Genomic DNA, 15,864 nt, shown 5'->3' with positions numbered 1-15,864 from the left:
TTCCAAAGAAACAAGCATATTTTATTGAACAGATTTCCCCTCCTCTCTCACAAAGGTGGGAATCTGCCTTCCGCTGGGTTTGCAATCCCTGCAATTTTCAGGTTGAGTTACTGACCAAATAACTAAAATGCATACCAGTCAATCCAAATGCTTAATCCATGATCAGTTAAATATCGTAGCCCTTTTAAAACAAACCCACCCCACCCCCAACCGTGCCCTCCAAAGCAAAAAAATCTAAGAAACGGGATATGTAGCATTTAAAAAAAAAAAAGTCCAAAGGAAGACGATTTGTTTTCTAAGGGAAAAAGCAGAGCAGGAACCAGACAGCAGAGACCAAAACTGGAGGCCTGGGAGAAACGAGCCTGCAGAGTTGTAAATTAGACGGGCTATCATCCTGAATGCCTTCACCAAGGCTAAGCAAAGAAGTATATTTCGTATCTTTTCAAGGTGGAATCTGTTAACTCGGAAAAAGGGCTCTGTCTGGAATAGATAAATTGGAGTTTCTGCCCTGAGTTTAGGGTGGATGAATCTTGATAATGCCCTGAGGATCCACCCGTTGTTTTTTTTTTTTAAAAAAAATCAAAAATCAAAGGGGCTTTAAAAGGCCAGTGAAACAAAAGTCCATTGTGACTCATGAAGAACCGGGCTGGCTAGGAAAAGAGAGAGAAGCTATTTCTTCACAATCCTCTCCAGCTCCGAGATGCGTCGCTCCTGCTCCGACACAGTAGCTTGCAGTCGTTTCAGGTCCTCTGAGAGCTGATCTAAAGCTGGACCCTAAAGGACACATTGCTTAGTTAACATCATTATGTCCGCTGACAGGATTGGAAGAGCAAGATTTTATTTAGGAAAAAGTTTGTGCTGTCGCTCCTTTACAGTAATTTACAATTTTGGCTCAAAGCTTTTACTTGTCCTTGCCCTAAGATTTCCCCACCAACCCTATGCTAATCTTCCTTCTGGCGTAATGTCCCCTTTAAAAAAGAATTGATTGCAGGGTGCATCATGAAGTCCCTACCATTAGTGGAGAGTAGGGACTTTTTTTTCAAAATCCTTAAAATTAAGCCAAATTCTCCCATTTCTAAGACTTTAAGGGACAAAGGTTAAAAAGCTGGGCTTCGTCTCTTCCAGTAATGTCAAAAGTCATCAGGTATACCTCCCCAAAGCCTTGAAGGATCACAAAGGGCAGATACTTCTCACAGGGTTAAAGACAAGCCCTCCCCACCATCCACAAAGATGCATATAGAAGGTTGGGCGATCCTCCAAGAGAAGTTTGAGGACCATAAAGGTCAATGGATTGTATCCTAAACCAAACAGTCCAGAAGACCTAATCTAGACCTTTGGGTTTTCTTACCCCTTGCTGTGTCCCTTCGTGTGGAAGCTGACTTCTCTTGGGCCCCTGCAGGAGAGTCTGGTTGACTTTGAACTCTCGGCTCTTCTGGGGAATGTAGCCGTCCTTGAGGGAAATGAGGATGGGGCTTGCGTCCTTGCCTGCTAGCCACTGCTCTGAGGTCAAGGCAGGGTCTGGACCAGCTGTGTCAGGATACAGGTCCTCTTGGAACATGTCCGACTGCAGAAACCATACAAAAACACAGGCTCAGTATTGCAGCGAGGAAAAGCCTCTTCCATCCAGATTTAAAAACAGAAATTCAGCCTCTCGCTACACACCTCAAATCTTAATATTCTATTCAGGCAAGCTTTTGTCCAGGTAGCCCTCGACTTAGGGCCACCACTGAGCCCAAAATTTCCATTGCTAAGCAAAAGAGTTAAGGTGAGATTTTGCCCACTTGACGACCTTTCTTGTCACGGTGGTTACGTGAATCACTGCAGTTTGTTAACAACATGGTTGTTAAGTGAATCTGCCCTCCCACATTGATTGTGCTTGCCAGAAGGTCGCCAAAGGTGAACACATGATCCTGGGACACCGTAACCGTCGTAAAGTTGCCAAGCTCCTGAATTTTAATCACATGACCCGGGGTGGGAATGCTGCAACCATCTTAAGTGTGAAAAATTGGTCATAGGTCACTTTTTCCAGTGCTGCTGCAACTTTGAAAAGTCACTAAACAAACTTGGGGGAGTCGAGGACCACCTGCCTAGCCTCCAGGAGTTGGAATCCACCCTGACAGCTAATTAAACATTTGCCCAAAAGATTGGAGATACAGAAGGGGAATGCTTCCTGTTCAGTGGGCAAATGGCTACTACAGCTGTCTCAAGAAATTGGGCAGATGGCTTTACAACTTTTATTTTATTTTATTTTATTCAGGGATAAAGGTTACGCGTGTTAAACCAAGGCTCTGATCATTTTGGCATAGACAAGCCCTCTCAGTGAATCAGTGGCATTTACCAATGTTTCTGTAAGGACTACGGATCTGAGAGAACCGCAAGCGATTTAAAATGATTTACGTCACTGGGAATCTTCTTCTGTGGCCTTCACAACTGGATCAAAAATGGGAAAAGCACACTAGATCAAACCAAAAGATCCAGTGGTGCATTAGATGCTAGGAGGGGCTCCCAAGCACCATATTGTCCCCAGGAACAGGAGCCAAGCCCCCCCCCCCCGTTTACCAACTGTCACTAATTAACAGGCTGCCTAGGAGGTTATAGGACTTGAAATTCCACATTTCTGCAGGATATCAGCTTGGGAAAAATTGGCGTAATGGTCATCTACCAAATCTTACGACTACAAAAATTCCTAAATCGAGAATATGTAGGCTTCCTAAATCAAGGCTCCCTTTTACCACAATGGTTGGATTCACACAAAGCCATATCCAGCAACGGGGAGCTTCCCCTCTGCCCCCCCCCAGTTTTGGTTTTCGTGGGCCGAGGGTGGGGCTGGGGAAGAAGAGGGGGAGCAGGAGGAATGACCCCCTTTTGGTGGAGAGCCTCCTCAAGTTGCGGCTTGCTCAGGAGGAGGAGCTGCCCTGTGTGAGGACGGCTCTTTTGGACGTGGGGGGGTCTGAGGTAAATGAGGAGCCCTCTGCCCACTTTTCCTTCAAAGCCCGAGAGAAAGATAAAGCAGCCCTCCATCCCCTGAGCAAGGGTCCGGGGGGGGACCTCGCGTGTCCATCTGAGAGCTTCTCTAATTCAAAATAAAAGAGTGCCCCGTGGCAGCAGTCCTTCCTTTCAGGAAAACAGTGCCAGCGGTGTAGACCTCCTTCTTACAGGACTGCCTATGGAAGTGCTTCAGCACCCCAGCAGTGCCTCCCCAGGCAAAAACATATACCAGGGGCTCTTTTATGACTCGTGGACTTCAACTCCCAGCATTCCTGAGCCAGCATGGCTCAGCTTGGAAACCTCTCCCTTTCCCCTCAGCGTGGCTGGCTCAGGAATGCTGGGAGTTGAAGTCCACGAGTCCTAAAAAAGCCAAGGTTGCCTACCCCTGACATATACGATATGTTATATGTTTGCTGGGTTCAGGTTTAGCACGTTGTATGAACTAGCAATTCTGTTCCGTAAAGTGATTTATTCTATAAGTGATAAGTTTCACATTTTAAGTCTGCCATCCTCATTGGCTCAACCAACCCTCGTTAACGAAGCCATGACTTGACATGACATGTGAACCCATTATTTTGCCCTCTTCCAAGTAAATCAGGGAATTCTGACTCCCAGTCAACAGCCTTGCTGCTTCTCCTTAAGTTTCCGGGCTTGTGTTTGCTGGAACTGCCGAAAGGACGGTGTTGTAGGCTGGAGATAGATGATGTCATAACCCTTCCCCTCTTCAGAGAGGGCTGTTCAGTTTTGACACAGATGGCCTCTTTGAGCCCTCTTTCAAACCAGGGGTCCTCTCTTTTGAAGACAGCAAAGTCCACATTTTGGACAGAGAGGACCGCAATTCCAAGGAGGCTCCACACCCATTTGCACCACTCAGGTGACCTTGAGGACACAGATAAAACCTCCAAGTGGCCTCAACGACTCTCTAAAAGAATGCAAATGACCAATCTGCAAGGAATATAAATCCTTCCATTCCCCCACCATCCAGTCAGAGCCGAAGAAACTCCTTGCCTGCCTGCAATCCCCCAGAAATTATCCACAAGAAACACAACCTTGACAACTCTGATGCAGATGACGCCCACCTAAATGGATGAATGGTGCCTACGCAGCTTCCTAGGGAGATGGTTCCTTAGGCTCAAAGAGACTCCAGTCTCAGCCCTTTCCTTCCCTGCTATGAACTGCTTTTTCCTACCAATCTTAAAATGGTCGTTCCACGCTTACCTTCCGGGGCACCGTCATAGCAATGGGCTCACATTTCCTCTCGTGTAGTTTGTAAAATCTAGAAGGAATAAAAACGTGATTCAAGGAAGGAGAAAGAAAATCTTTGGAAGAGTCTCCTTAAAACAAATCCCAGGCATGATTTCTGCTTGGCTAAAGGAATCTGAGTGATGGATTGCAACACAGTGCAAGGAAGTTGTCAGGCTACTATACAGGGATGAAGCTTGCAGAGGTTTTGTACCATTGCTATTTGTCACCCTCACTTGATACCAGTGGTGTGTGGGGGGGGGAATAGGGTGGGAGACCAGTTACATCACTGTGAACCTCTTGGAGGAAGCAGGTGAGAAAACCACACATTTTCTACCTGGCAATCTCGCACTTGCTGACATCCAGCCCTCGTTTGGGCATCCATCCGCCTCCTCGCTGCGACTCCTTGGAAGTAAACATGGATAAATAGTGCACGTAGGGAGCTTCGCCGGTCAGCTCAAAGTACCGGATGCTGCTGTCACCCTGCAATGGATGTTGAGGTTTTTGAATTTCTCCTTATTAAAGGACTTCTCACTTGAACCCCCCACTTAGCTCATCCGAAAGGCTGCTTCTAGATTTGGCATTGCCAGTCTCTTCCCTCCACGCAGGACTCACCTTGCCAGTCAGGTAAACCACGTTGGTATCTGGGTCATAGTAAGGCAAGAGTACACCACTGCTTGTGTCCAGCTCCTGAAGAGTCAATGGTTCCTCAGGATTTCTCTAGAAGGAAAGAAGGAAAGAAGGAAAGGAAAGGAAAGGAAAGGAAAGGGACAGAGGAGAAAGGAAGGAAAGGAAAAGGAGGAAGGAAGGAAGGAAGGAAGGAAGGAAGGAAGGAAGGAAGGAAGGAAGGAAGGAAGGAAGGAAGAGTTTTAGAAAGACATTTGTAGTGTTAGTCTGGGATAAAACTTAAAAACTAAGAGTAAATTCCTAGCCAGAGTTACACTGAGTTAATTAAGACAAAATCCCTTCCAAATGTTTGCTTGCTTGCTTCCTACATCCTGGCTATGTTGCCTCTTCTCATCCAAACCGCACCGCTTCCCCATTTCCTTCCCATTTCCTCACAGACACTTCCAGTTTAGCCATAGTTCTACTTGCAGAAAAAGCATAAACTTCTTACAAAACATACTTGTGGGTTTCTGTGGTCTAAGAACAGTGCAAAGAGCCGGTGTGATGTAGTGGTTTTAAAGCATCAAGCTAGAAACTGAGAGATCATGAGTTCTAGTCCCGCCTTGGGCATTCAGCCAGCGGGTTGATCTTGGGCCAGTCATTCACTCTCAGCCCTAGGAAAGAGGTAAGGGCAAACTACTTTGAAAAAATCTTGCCAAGGAAGCTGAGGGGCTTGTCTAGGCCAGGGGTAGGCAACCTCGGCTCTTTTATGACTCATGGACTTCAACTCCCAGAATTCCTGTGACTCAGGAATTCTGGGAGTTGAAGTCCATGAGTCATAAAAGAGCCGAGGTTGCCTACCCCTGATCTAGGCAATCCCCAGGAATCAACACTGCCTTCAATGTAGACACCCTCCCCCCCAAAAAAAAGAACAATTATCCAGATTTCTGAGCAAGAAACTCTTGATCTCTGGGCAGAATTTCAGCCTGTCCCTCCATCAATAACAGGGCATCATAACTGATCTGCTTTACAGGTTGTTGTTAAAGACTTTGATAGTAAATGAAGTGTGTTAAGCATTCAAAATCCCATACAAAATACAGAAGGCCCCTGCAACCCCGGAGTGAATTTCCTCTTGCAATGTCCTCGTGTCTACTTTGTATACTGTAAGAAATTGTTTGTTGTAAAAAAAAATGATAATATGCATAAGGGAGAGGATTTCGATGTTTGAAACTTGCTTTCCAGCAATCTCCTTCTTCAATGCAAGGCTTTGGCAATATCCATGCCCTCGTTTTTCCACACTGCCCTTATTTGAATGGTAGGGGCTGCCCACTTTTCAAATCTCTCGGACACTTGGGCGGCTTCTGCCGCTCAAATCTTCAGAAGACGCAGCCCCAAACGCCACCGATAAAAGTGTCCTCCACTCTCTCTGCTCACCAGATCCCACAGGGCCACCTGTCGCTCGCTCATGCGGCTGAAACCTGTCGTAAAAAGCTTCCCGTCCTTCACAGTCGTGGCCCGAACAGGACGAGACCCCTCGTGGGCCCGTGGCAATTCCTGAGGGTGAGACAGTGAGACAAATGAGACTTTCCTGAGCAGAAGGGAAGTTAATCACATCTGAATAACCAAATCTCACCCACTTCTCAGGGGCTGCCACAAAGAAGAGGGAGCCAAGCTATTCTCCAAAGCACCTGAAAGCAGGACAAGAAGCAACGGATGGAAACTAACCAAGCAGAGAAGCAACCTAGAACTGAGGAGAAACTTCCTGACAGTTAGGACAATTAACCAGTGGAACAACCTGCCTCCAGAGGTGATGAATACTCCAACACTGGAGGTTTTTAAGAAGAGACTGGACAGCCATTTGCCTGAAATGGTATAGGGTTTCCTGCCTGAGCAGGGGGTTGGACTAGATGACCTCCAAGGTCCCTTCCAACTACTTCTTCTTCTTCTTCTTCTTCTTCTTCTTCTTCTTCTTCTTCTTCTTCTTCTTCTTCTTCATTATTATTATTTTTTATTATTATTATTATTATTATTATTATTATTATTATTATTATTATTATTATTATCTTCTTGACAGTGAGAAATCATCCCAATTTATTGGGTCATCTTCCAGCCTTCTGTCCCAGCACAAAATATCTCGTTTGGCCAAATTAATATTGGGGGGGGAGGGGAATACTGTCTGAACAAAAGGAAACATTTCTCGATGATAAATCAATCTGGAAGACGTGAGGATGGCCACCGGTGGCCTTTAAAAGCAAGCATTAAAGTAACAAGAAATACAGGTAATCCTCAACTTGCAACCAGTGGTGGGATTCAAATATGTGAACAACCGGTTCTCTGTGTGGATGCTGCTTCTGGAAGTCCGTTCTGGACCTGGGCAACAAAAAAAATTAGCTAGCGGTTCTGCCGAGGTGGTGCGAACCGGCTGAATCCCACCACTGCTTTTAGTGACCATTCAATGTTACAATGGCACTGAGAACTAGTGACTTATGACTTGTTTTTCACATTTACAACTGTTGTGGCATTCCCATGGTCACGTGATCAAAATTTGGATACTTGGCATCTGGTTCATATTTATGACGGTCGCAGTGTCCTGGGGGGGGTGTCATGTGATTCTCTTTTGTGACCTTCTGACAAGCAAAGTCAATGGGGAAGTCAGATTCACTTAACAACTGTAGAGATTAACGTAACAACTGTGGCAAGGAAATGGAGCAAAAGTCAGTTAACAACTGTCTTGCTTAGCAACAGAAGTGTTGGGATCAGTTGTGATCATAAGTCGAGGACTGCCTGTATTTTCATTAGGGATAATTTACCAAGGCCTGTAGGAAATAGAACAACCTATTGTGGTTCAGGTTGCTCTCAACATAACAACTTAATTACAGTCTGAAATTGCACTGCACTCCATCCTATGCAGTCAGGTGATTGCAATTTGAGACTTTGCAACCAGCTTGCATTTTATTTATTTATTTATTTATTTGTTTGTTTGTTTGTTTGTTTGTTTGTTTGTTTTATATACCGCCCTTCTCCCGGAGGACTCAGGGCGGTGTACAGAGCAAAGTAAGTATACAATAAACCAACAATAAAACAAATAAAACCCCAGATCTACAAATAAAACCCCAAATCTATCAGGCCAGGCTGGCTTGCTGGAATAGATAGGTTTTTAAATCTCGCCGAAAGGTGCGAAGGTCGGGGGCCATCCGGATTTCGGCTGGTAAGCGGTTCCAGAGGATTGGCGCACCCACCGAGAATGCTCTCCCCCTGGGGGTCACCAGCCGGCATTCTCTGACCGGTGGCACCCTGAGGAGGCCCTCTCTGTGGGAGCACACAGGACGGAGGGGTGTTGACGCTGGCAGTAGGTGCTCCCGTAGGTAATCCGGACCCATGCCATGTAGGGCTTTGTATGTCATCACTAGCACCTTGAATTTCACCCGGAAGGCAACTGGAAGCCAGTGCAGCTCACGAAGCAGAGGTGTAATAATGGTTTACAATGGTTTCAGTGTGTTGCTGTCACACGATTGCAATTTGCAGCCTTCCCAGTCAGCTTTTGGAAAGCAAAGTCAACTGGGGAAGCAGGGTTCACTTAAAGACCACTTGATTTGCTTAACGGCCACATGGTTTGCTTAACAATCATGATAAAAACGGTAGGAAAAAATGTATCCAGTCATATGATGACTTCTTGATGGCAGCATTGCTTAGCAAATGCAATTTGCAAATGTCGTTAAGTCAGGATCTATCCATACAGACTGCTTCTATTAAGGCTTTCACAGTCATAAACCATTCCAAAGTCAATCTCTATCCTATGGAGTTTTCAGATTTTGCATCAGTCAATTAGCATTCTGCGATTACTCAGCCTATTCTATCCTCCCTAGCTTGTTATGGGGCCACCTCTCTCTTTTTCTCTACAGATGTGCTGAGATTTTCCCACGAATTCTTTGGTTAAATGAGGACCAAACGACTGAGATCACGCTGGGGATAAATGCTAACAAGGAAGTCTCCGGATTCAAACAGAAGCATGTTTTGAATTTGCAGGTAGAAAAATCAAGGAATAAGTGATGGCAACATTTCTGCAACCTCGCAATTGTATACTTGGAAACATAAATCACCCTAATTAGTTCATGGCTGGCTGGAAACTTAGCTCTCCCCATTGCTGGCCTTCAATACCTATTTTAGCCAACACAGCCGAAAGTAAACAACATTAGAAGAAAAGCAGGCACTCCATTTGGGGGACCAGACAGATCTGCTCACTCAGGCAATTATTGATCTAATTTGCATCCTGATCAAAAATCGGCCCCTTCTTGGACCTGCCAGTTTTTAGACTTTTCAAAGTGTGAAAGTTTTTCCTACATTTGCAGTGGTGCCCCCTGCCCGAGGGTCGAAAAGCCGCACGTGCTTATCCCGGCAGGCTGTGCAGAGCAAAGAGCCGTCCTGGTTCCAAGCGGCGCTGTAGATGACATCCGGGTGCAACTCATCCAAGGAAATGGCCGCCTGACCAACACTCACGTCCCAGACGTTTACGACATTGTCGCAGCCTGTAGCAGATGGGAAGAAGACAAGACTCATGAATAGGAAGGTGGCAGGTGGCGGCTGTTGCCCTGGGCCCATCTTTGGGCCTGATTTTCCTCACCTGCACTCAGCAGGAGGTTCTGGGCTGTTGGGTGCCAGGTCACAATCCCCACCCTTTTAGAGTGGCCTTCAAGAGTCACCAGGGGTTCGTTCAAAGATCTTGTAAGACCCCCTTCAGGCACCGACCAGACCTAAAAACACGCAAGACAAGAAGTAAAGAAGATGGTCAAAGAGAGCTGGAAAGAAAAGGCACCCCTTACTTTGCCTTTTGTCAGACCTCTCGTCTCATGTCTGTCTGCCTGCCTGGGTGGTCAAGTCTTAAAAGTGACCTAGACGAGAGTGGGGCTATCTTTAATATTTTGGAGATGATCGAGTTCAGTGCCTTGAATTGTTGCAGAGAACAGATGGCATGCAAGTCACTCTGGGGCACAGGAGGCAAACTGTGAGGCATATTGTTTGGAGATGGTAAGAGAGCCTGAGATAACCTTGCTTGTCTGCCATCCAAATTCCCCATTCGGATTCAGTTTCCCTTCGTTTGACACTTCTTTATGTGCCCTGCTCTATAGGACATTCGTTTTTTTCCCCCCACAATTCCCAGCTCTTTGCCCCCTCGGACTCCTCTTTATCTCCCAGAATGGGACGTTCAGCTTGTCGCTTCTCTTTTCTTCCCTTTTTCTGCTCGCTCCTGATTTTTCTGAGGGGAAACAAACAGTTCCAGCAGGAATTGTTATCTACCACTCGTAAGCCTCAGAGGGCGTGGGTTTACTATGGGGAGCTCCTACTGAAAGAAATCAAGACGGCGGGTTGGATGAGGGCTAACAAACTCAACGTTCTCCAAATGCGTTGGAGCACAACTCTAATAAGCCCAAGTCAAAAAGGTGGTGGCCCAGGATGACAAGAGTTTGGCCCAATCCCTAGTAGCCTCCTGCTACTTTTTTAAAAAAAACCTGTAAGCAACAAGGCAAGGTTGTGACCAGTGATGTCCTCAAGAACGTCAAGTGCCTCTGGTTTTGTGGCGTCCAGGCAAACTGCCCACTGGTGCCCTGAAGCCAGTCCCTTCCCTCTCCTTCTCCCTTTTATTTATTTGGCCACTTACCATAACAGTGCAGTCCTCAGATGAGCTGGCAATAACATGGTCGTTGTGGGGGCACCACTCTACGTCTAACACAGGGGCTGTGTGCCCTGAGGCCACAGGGTGGGCCTTATCCAGGCGACCAGTCTGCAAAAATAGGAGGAGAGGGAGAGAATGAAGGAGGCATCGGAGATTTATTTCAACTGGCAACTCTTACTTCTCAGGGTTTGTGCTCCGTTTTTCAGTATTCCACGAAACGGACATTCTGCTTCGAGAACATGGCCCATGGGAAGCCATATAATGATGAGAACCAGCAGACCCAATTATTCCTGGGCTCATTCTATCAGCATAGGTGATCAGGGAGAGCAAGCAATAAACCGACCGCATTCATTTCCCCCAAGCTTCTTTGTGACAAACATCCAGAACTGAAAGAATGCCTTCCAAGGCCTGTCGCAAGTACAAGTTGACCAGCGTCATCCTGTCCCAATCTCTTTAATCTCCATTGCCTTTATCACAACAGAGGAGAGATAAAAAGGGTAGCTTCGCACCACGCACACCAAAGTCTGGTTTATGAAATAAAACACAGAGAAGCATCAATCAGATCAATCACTCTGAAGGGGATCCGACTTCAGAATTAGAGGGTGCTAAGGTCAGCAAGGGTACGTGGTGGTCTAGTGGTTAAGACTCTGGACTTGTCGACTGGAAGCTCGGCAGTTTGAGACCCAAGCACCACATGACGGGGTCAGCTCCTGTTACTTGCCCCTGCTCTTGCCAACCTAGCAGTTCGAAAGCATGCAAATGTAAGTAGATAAATAGGTACCACTGGTGGGAAGATAACAGCACTCCACGCGCCTCGGCATATAATGCCAGCTACGTGACCATGGAAGCATCTTTGGAGAATGCAGGCTCCTTCGGCTAGGAAACAGCGATGAGCACCATCTCTCAAGAGTCACCCCTGGAGGGAAATCTTTACCTTAGCTTTACCTAAGGTTAGCGCTGAGTTATCCCACTTGCATTTGGAGAGGGTGGGTGAATGGGAGAGAAACAAAGGGGCCCAGGGGCTAAAGGAAGACCCTTAGCAGGTTGGGAACAAGGTGGAGGCCTAACCATGTTGTTGCCCAACAACTTCTTAAGAGGAAGAGAAACTCTCATAAAATGTTACAAAGTTTAAAACAGAACAAATCCTGCAGCAAACTAATTGCCAGACCAAACTTTTAGCATCCATAGCTACTAGGCACCTGGATTTTTGCACCCTCCTCCTTTCCTTCCAGTTATAACTGCCAAGATCCTTCCATCTTTTTCTTAATTTCTGTCCCGCCCACCCATTTTCCTTCTTTAATTAGCTCTTTCACAGGCATGTCTTTATAGATCCTTCTAGCCCACCCCCTTCCCAGAATCCCACATCTTTCTGCATTCAGGAAAAATAACAATAGGGTTGCCTTCGCTCATTCCGCTGGGACCTGAAGACCTGGCTCTTCGAGCTTTCTGGCCTAGACTGAGAGTATTAACTGGGGTTTTAATTGTATTTTTAATTGTAATCGGGTTTTATTTCAAGGTTAGTGTAATTTAATTGTTTTTAATTTTTGTAAGTTGTTGCATTGTTTTAAAAAACGTTGTGAACCGCCCTGAGTCCTATGGGAGAAGGGTGGTATATAAGTTTAATAAAATAAAATAAAAAAATATTTTTTTATTTTTTACCAAGGCACTGCTTCTGTGCCTTTAACCATAGCTGGATCTACAGACATTACTGCTGTCTCTATTTTTATCTATTTAGTTTATACGACACTTAACGTGCTGAATCATTCTCATAGCAAATCACAACTTTTCGCTTGTGAAAATGTTGTTAACATCAATCTCTGTTAAGAGAGTTGGAAGCAGGCAGGCCTCACTGCTGGGAGGGGGAGTTGTGGTGTTTTTTGGGGTTTTTTGTTTTTAAAGTTTGCTTTAACTCTTTTTTTTTTAAATGGTTGGCAAAGCCCCTAAGCACCTGGAGCAACAAGACTTGAGGATCTTGCAACCAATTGCTATCCCTTCAGCAATTTCCACAATTTGAATTTTAAGATTTCCATTTCCCCATTCCTTCTCTTTCTGTGATCTTCCCATCCATTGCCTCCAAGATGCAAGAGTTGATCGGGCTGGAATTCACTACCTGGAATCCAGGAAAACCCCACACAAATATGATTCACGGCTCAGTTTGGAAGATCATATAGGAGCCGTGGCCAGGGGAGCTTTTGCCCAGGTTCGCCTGGTGCGCAAGTTACGGCCCTATCTGGACCGAGATGCCCTACGCACAGTCACCCATGCGCTCGTGACCTCCCGGCTAGACTACTGCAATGCTCTCTACATGGGGCTGCCCCTGAGGACCACTCGGAGGCTTCAACTGGTACAGAATGCGGCCGCGTGAGTTGTAATGGGGGTCTCCCGATACTCTCATGTAACACCTCTTCTCCGCGAGCTGCATTGGCTTCCAGTTGCCCTCCGGGTGAGATTCAAGGTGCTGGTGATGACCTATAAAGCCCTAAATGGCATGGGTCCGGATTATCTAAGGGAACACCTGCTGCCAGCGTCAATTACCCATCGTCCTGTGCGCTCCCACAGGGAGGGCCTCCTCAGGGTACCGCCGGTCAAGGATTGCCGACGGGCGATCCACAGGGGGAGGGCGTTCTCTGTGGGTACGCCTGCCCTATGGAATCAACTGCCAACGGAACTCCGGACTGCCCCCGACCTTTGTTCATTTCACCAGGACCTAAAAACCTGGCTCTTTGAGCTATCTGGTCTGGACTGAGGGGTTTAATGTTTTTAAATTGTGATTTAATTTTTGTGGCTAGACTTAATTTAATTTATTTTAATTTTATATTGGATTGTTTTTAAATTTTGCCTTGTAAACCGCCCTGAGTCCTTTGGGAATAGGGCGGTATATAAACCAAATAAATAAATAAATAAATAAATAAATAAATAAATAAATAAATAAATAAATAAATAAATAAATTAGGCCAGTGGGTTGAATCTACTGCTACTTATCCAAATGGGAAAAGAATGGAGATCTTATGGCCACCAGCCTGGTTTACATGCTGTCTGTCTTCTACATTCTCCACCTCTCCTTTCCCACACAGTTTATTGCTTGCCGTCTCCGAAACCTCTCCATGTCATGCTGAAGTCATGAGATACATCCTGGGGGCAAGCATAAGATCCTTGCCAAGGAAGACTGGAAAAGCAATCCACCGTCTTGATCTACATCTAAACGTTGATTTTGAAAGGGGGAAAATGTAACGGCTAGAGTAATTCATAACAACGGTAGTCATCAAATTTGGAGGAAACTTCACGTAGCTATTGTGGCCTCCCAAGGAGATGCTTAAAGCATACAATCAGACTGTGAGAAAGAGAAGTTACACATTACAGAAAGCAGGAGAGGAAGCCAATCCCTGCTACCAAATATAAAGCTCAGCTAGTCAGAGAGCATGGGAGATCTTGAGGAACCAACTTGCAAGCTTCCATTTTTGAATGGATTAGACCACAGGGGTGAGAATCAGGACTGCTGAGTTTTGGGTTCAACTACTGAGAAATGGAGTTTAGTGTGAAACTAGAATCGTCACGAGAAAGCACAGAGGAGAACTTTAATTATTGCCAACTGATGTCGGTTCTTTTTCCGCCTGCTGCCCCCAAAGCCACTTCCTCTTCTTCATTTTTTTTTCTTTTTTTCATTTTATTTCCGTAACAGGTCCTAACCATTTAAGGTAAAAAGAAATCAGCAGTTCCACCAATCCCTGGCCCCTTCTTGCACACTGTGCAAGTCCCCAGAAAACCACACACAAAAAAGCAGAGGATGGGTAAGAAGCCAGAAGTTAGATTTGCAGTTTTCTATAGGATTCCTCGGCAAGAGACTGCATTGAGCGTGGCTGGGAAGAAGACCTGGGATAAACCAAAAAAGCTTTGAAAGAGGTCTCAAAGCGGGAGGGGGAGGGGGTGTTACGAAAGTGGGGGAGGGCACCTTAGACAATGGCAGGACCAGGAAGGCTCCTCCACCACTAGCCTCCACGACGATGGCTAAGAATTGGGGGTTGACAGAGCAAAAGTTCCCATCCCATGTCATTTGAGAAACACGGATGTCATCATAGCATTGGTCAGCCTTCACCGGTTGTCCGTAGACGTGACGGAACTTACTGGACCTCACAACTTTGCGGCTCATGGTTCCTGCAAAACAGCACATCGTTAACCCCACACAGTCATCACTGGGAGCATGCAGTTACCACCACCACCAGCACCATTTCCTTCTTGAGCCCTTGAGCCCAGGTGAGTCGGTGAGGGCCCTGAGCCCCATTTCACCACCTGCCCACCACGCTACGGCCTCTGCATCTTAGCCCAGCGCCAACCCCACACAAAAGATCCATCTGGGATCAAGAAGATCGGATTAAAGTTGCAGCTTCTAAGGTCAGGCAGCTGCAGAAGATCACCGTGCAAACCATACCTCCTGCCTGAGTAGACCTTCCAAGGCCCAAACCTCACCCAGCGGACAAGGAGAGCTCTTCAGGATACAGTAAATCTGAGGAACTGCTGCGTTCAAGTCCTATGCAGGACAACTGCCCCAAGGATCCCCCAAGAGGAGTACAGTATGCAGCCCAGTCGTTAATTCACAAGTTAGCTCCACCAGATCTCAGAATTATGAATAAATAACACGGATGAAGCCCTCAAATCCACACCTTTTCTTCAAGGGAGCTCAGGATATTGCATACGGGACCATTTATGTTATTCTTGTAACCATCCCAAGAAGTAAACCAGCTTGAGGAATAAGCATTTCCAAAAGACTAGCTAGTTGGCTTCGCCATTGGGGAAAATGACTGCAGATCTCTCTGGCCAAACCCCAGGCTTTATTTCACCAGTCTCTGAGGCCTTCCACGTGCTGGACTATAACCCACCCATCCCCCTCGTTCCCAGCAAGGACCGCTGGTCACCAGGAGGGAGAAAGCTCCTGTCTTGAGTATGACATCGAAATGAAATGATGGAACGGCATCCACTTCCAAGCCTGCTGGCTGATGTGGGTGGGAAAGAAAATGCCTTCCCAATTCTAAATGAGTCAAAGTGCCAATTAAATCACAGAGGAAGGGCTTCTGCTGTCTGGACTCTAATGCAGAAGTCTGCTCCCCTGTGACCTACCTCACAGGGCTCTGCGCTTTGCCCATCGAAGTTCTAAAGCCAAGACAAAATCGATAGCGCAAGAGGCTCCTTGCAACCCACAGCTCTGTCAGGCAAGAGCCCCATCCACACTCCAATCCTTTTGGTTACACACACACACACACATACACCCTGAGCACTCACCTGCACCTTCCGTAGCTGATGTACCACACAATGCATTAGGACTAGAGCGCTCAGGCTTTTTAAAAGCCATCGCCCAGGAACAG

The 15,864-nt window shown here is 46.3% G+C and overlaps 1 protein-coding gene across 1 annotated transcript; it reads right to left on the bottom strand.

Annotated features, from left to right (window-relative positions):
- On the bottom strand, positions 1-15,864 carry CORO1A (coronin 1A). Its single transcript, XM_083377291.1, has 11 exons — positions 15,782-15,864; positions 14,457-14,659; positions 10,493-10,615; positions 9,458-9,587; positions 9,178-9,362; positions 6,271-6,390; positions 4,846-4,950; positions 4,568-4,713; positions 4,207-4,264; positions 1,349-1,564; positions 1-774 (listed from the first exon to the last, which is right to left on the bottom strand). Exons 1-11 carry the CDS (start codon positions 15,849-15,851, stop codon positions 670-672), a joined length of 1,461 nt encoding a protein of 486 aa, XP_083233417.1. The 5' UTR covers positions 15,852-15,864; the 3' UTR covers positions 1-669.

Source organism: Vipera ursinii (assembly GCF_947247035.1).
Source record: "Vipera ursinii genome assembly, chromosome: Z".
Classification (NCBI taxonomy): Eukaryota; Metazoa; Chordata; class Lepidosauria; order Squamata; family Viperidae; genus Vipera; species Vipera ursinii.
The sequence above is the reverse complement of the archived record's forward strand: the minus strand, read 5'-3'. Positions and strand labels throughout refer to the sequence as shown.